Source organism: Geospiza fortis, unplaced genomic scaffold (assembly GCF_000277835.1).
Source record: "Geospiza fortis unplaced genomic scaffold, GeoFor_1.0 scaffold488, whole genome shotgun sequence".
NCBI lineage: Eukaryota > Metazoa > Chordata > Aves > Passeriformes > Thraupidae > Geospiza > Geospiza fortis.
In genome coordinates this window covers 2,220,406-2,224,719 of record NW_005054365.1, presented here as the reverse complement: position 1 = coordinate 2,224,719, position 4,314 = coordinate 2,220,406, and the positions used below count along the sequence as shown (strand labels likewise).

The 4,314-nt window shown below is 44.5% G+C and overlaps 1 protein-coding gene across 2 annotated transcripts in view; it reads left to right on the top strand.

Annotated features, from left to right (window-relative positions):
- ST8SIA5 (ST8 alpha-N-acetyl-neuraminide alpha-2,8-sialyltransferase 5) overlaps positions 1 to 4,314 on the top strand; it is a 41,906-nt gene that overhangs the window by 13,819 nt on the left and 23,773 nt on the right. The window contains exon 2 of one of the 2 annotated variants that reach the window (XM_005424181.2): positions 1,383 to 1,490. The exons of the other annotated variant lie outside the window; for it this stretch is intronic. Within the exon in view, the coding sequence (XP_005424238.1) occupies positions 1,383 to 1,490 (108 nt within the window). The remainder of the gene's footprint in view (positions 1 to 1,382; positions 1,491 to 4,314) is intronic. 2 annotated transcript variants of the gene reach the window in all.

Genomic DNA, 4,314 nt, shown 5'->3' with positions numbered 1-4,314 from the left:
GTGGCTCCAGCCCTGGCGTCATCTCCGTGGCCTCCTCTGCACTGGCTGCAGCAGCTCCAGCTCCTTGTGCTGTTGGAGCCAGGGCTGGGGCAGCTCTGCAGGTGGGCTCTCACCTGAGCCCAGGGGCACAGGGGCAGGATCCCCCTGCCCTGCTGCCCACGCTGGGGCTCAGCCCAGGGCAGGGGGTTCAGGCTGGGGCAGGCCCAGCTCTCACCCACAGCACCTCCAGCTCCTTCTCCCAGGGCTGCTCCCTCTGCTCATCCCAGCCTGGGTTGATCCCAGGGGCTGCCCTGGCCCAGGTGCAGCTCCACCATTTGGCCTTGTTAAACCTCACAAGATTCCCCTGGGCATATTTTAACACCCCATTTTGTTCCTTTTTAATTCCCCGTGCTGATTATCGCTCCAATTAGACTGGAGGATGGACGTGGCCAGAGAGATTCAGCAGCCCTTGTCATCAGCCTGGTGACCAGCAAAGCTATTGGGGTCCTGGATGCCCTTTCTTTTGGACAGAGCCTGCTGGCAGATTGCTTCCTGGCTGTCCCCACACAGCCCAACTGGGAAGTTAACTTTCAGTATTGGCAGCACCAAATGTTCACAACTCAGCTTGCCAGGCTTCTGAAATAATGAAATAGGGTTAAAAAGGAGAAGTTTAAAAATAACAATCTGCAAGATCCTTTTTTGTTGGCTTCTGAGATAAGAGAAGGCTTTTGGGTTGTGTTGTCCAATATTTCCCCAGGGTTTAAAAATTTCTACCTTGCTATTGGTATAGTTTCCAGAAGACTGCAGGCCTCATGAGGGCTGGAACAAATCTGTGAATGTTTGGAAAACAGGAGTTTGTGGTGATTGTGTTTATGCATTGGCTTAAAAAATGCCATTTTACCAAACAGGCAAAATAAGCCCTGTATTATGACTTTAGAGACGTCACCAAATGACACATCTTTTGCTAGCAGAGCCAGCAAATCAGAGGAAGAACCCAATGCCCAACACATTTAGGAACTACTGTAGATGTAAAACTGAAATTTGGAGCTTTTACTTCTTTAGCCCTGTGGATTCCCATGTCTTCAGCTTTTTGCCCTTGTCTTTTGGAGAATGAAATTTCTACTTCCTCATAGTTGTGTGTTGTTTATTAACTACTGGCCTTCAAATTTGTGTGGGGAGCCTGGTATTGTTTTCATCCAAGGACTTGCAGAGTCTGTGGGAAGTAAAAATTATTTGTTTACCCTAGTAAGGTGATATCTTGTTGTTCTTGGTATCTTTTAATTGTTTTTGATGATTGTGTCATAGTCACATGTGTATGTTAAGAAATAGGACATGAGAACTCATGCTGATAGACTTGACCTAATGAATGATATCAAATGTCAACTTCCTCATTTTCTTGCTAGAGGGCTGCTGTTTAGCTGGCAGAATGGAGAGGAGTTGGCAAATTGGACCGGCACCTTTAATTTCACGGATGACGGAGCAGTGAAGAGTGGCAGTGACACAGGCACCAGGTACCAACACCTGAGGGAATGGCTGTAGAGATCTCTGTCTCGCTCTCCTTGTGTGAACCACAAATGTGAGCACAGGCTGTATGAAAAATGAGATCTGCAGTGTGCTTTGGCTGCTTGGCACTGCTCCCCACAGTACAGAAGATGTCAGGGATGCCCAAGTGCTGTGCTGTTTTCCCCCTTGCAAGCCTTGGGGACATTTTGGAATATGCCATAAGCATCCATGAAGTCTGCAGGAGGGTGGCTTCTATGTCCTGGCCTCTCCTGTTTCCCTGCCAATGGTGTGTGCCAAGGTGTGGCAGTATGGGAGGATGGGACTTCAGCAGAGAATGTCCCAGCATTACAGTGTTGGTGCACACAGAGCACACTGGGGAATGTGGTCTTTAGAATAAAACATGTATTCCATGAAAACATAGTTTAATTTAAATTCTTTTCAGGGCCTAGTAGGAGGAAAGTGTTCTGTCAAAAAAAGGCTGGAGCATTTCATTTATTTACAGTATTTGGCAACATGAGAAGCACTGATGTGCTGCTGCACTCTTTGTACTTCCTGGTTTGACATGGGCTCAGGTGTCTGCAGGGTCATGAGCAGAGTCAGAAAACTGGCAGCAGGTGTGCCTAAAGAACTCCACAGCTATCCCAGGCCACCTGCACAAATCCAGGCACAGGCATAGTGTGGGTATTTGGGCTCTCTTCCTGGAACACCAGTTACAGGAGTTAAAAATCCTGAGTCATGTGTAGCATCAAGTTCAATAAGCATCAGGGAAATCTTAGAAAGAGCTGTAAAATAAAGAAAAAACTAAAAACAATTAAAAGAACCTTAGACTTAGTACTTGTGTATAAACAAAACGCTGGGTAAATTGCCCATTTTATTTTAAATATCATCATTTTGTAACCATACACCGCTGCAGCTGTGGAGCTGATAGCACTTCAAAGGCAAGCAGAAGTTGCAGAGTCTAGCCTGCCAGAAATCATCCTGTCACTGAACCACAGCAATGCTGCAGTTCCTGTTCAGGCTCTTGCTGTAATGTGATCCTGTACGAGCGCTGCCTGCTGCTCTGCTGGTTGGTCTTGTAAAGGGTCTTTATGAGAGAAACCAGCCTCCACTGCAGTTTTTCTCTTAGAGCAGGGGGAAAAAGGGCTCACGTGTATATGTGTTGGTGTGTGTATCCATCTTCCTCTCTTGTTGCCTTTTCAGTATCTGCATATATAGTCTGTATTTACAAAGTCTTCAGTTTAGGCACTTGGCGTATAAAAGAGCTCAGTGTGACACAAAGACCCACATCATCTTGAAGGCATGAGAAAATAAACAAATATAGATTTCCTCCTCTAGACACCTTTGACAGAGGCAATTGAACCATCATTGATTGCATGACTGGGAACCAAAGGCCTTGAATACAAAAGACAGAGTCGTGAGGGGATGAGCCACAGCGCTGCCCTCAGTCTCTTCAGCCTCTTCAAAGACAAAGAGGTTCAAGGTGCAAGTGGTTTTTACACAAACAAACCACACAAGCTAGATATAAACAGGAAAAAGTTATAATATTAATGAAGAAAAAAATTGTGTTTCAAAGCCTGTGTTATGTGATATGTCAGTGACTGTATCTCCACTGCCCAGGCTCCCCAGGGATGGGCACAGCCCCGAGGCTGCCAGAGCTCCAGGAGCCTTTGGACAGCGCTGCCAGGGATGCACAGGGTGGGATTGTTGGAGGTCTGTGCAGGGCAGGAGCTGGGCTGATGATCCTTGTGGGTCTCTTCCATCTCAAGACATTCTGTGGTTCTGTGTTACTGACAGTGGAGCTGAAAGCTTTTCAGTCAGGGATAAGTCTACCTGCAACATATTTCACACCTAAGTATGTTAGACATATTATTTATGCTTTTGTATGGAACCTGGGAATATAGGAAAATAAAAAAAGTACTGTGTAAGTGTAGGGATGAGACTGTGTGGTGACTACTGCAGAGCTGTGTCAAAATTGTTTACTATTTACATTTGATCACCTTTCTGACTGTGTTGTCACCAGACATTTCCTGAGAGTCTTAATCTGACACTCAACTTTATGCTGTTGTTGTAGAATGAAAACAAGTCTTCCTTTAATGAATAATTCTTTCCACTGAATGGAAAACTTGCAGACTACATTTCACAGAACTGATTTTATTTGTATATATTTACAGGACTCCAGAGAGATGTCTGAAGTGCACAAAACTAATTGTATGTCAGCATAAGCACACAAAATACCTTCCACTGCAAAGCTCTTCAGTTTGCTGTGCCACCACCTTCTTGTAAAATGTTTTGTATTTAAAGATATTAATTGAAATAGATGTGAATATGATTTCCATTAACTTGTACTATTTATATATATAGAGACATATGTTTATTCATGCATGTGGGGTATCAACTTGAACATATTCTAGAACTACTCTTTATCTTTTAATTACATAACTTAATACAGGGTGTAGAGATGCTGACAACTCATCCTGTAGGAGTGAAGGTTTAGATGAAAATGAAGGACTTCCAGAGCAAAAGCATGCAGAAAGAATGAGTGCATTAGAATTGCAAGTCACCCAAACTTAATGAGAATAGTGGCCTTAGAGAAACCAATCAGCAGTGAAGATTAAACACTGCATGAAAATGATTAAGTAAGAAAGAAATGAATACTATTGTGTTATGTGATTTCAGTAAACACTGAGGCACTCCTTAGATAGAATCACACAATAGTTTGGATGGGACCTTAAAGCCCATCCAGTGCCACCCCTGCCATGGCAGAGACACCTTCCACTGTCCCAGGCTGCTCCAAGCCCCATCCAGCCTGGCCTTGGGCACTGCCAGGGATCC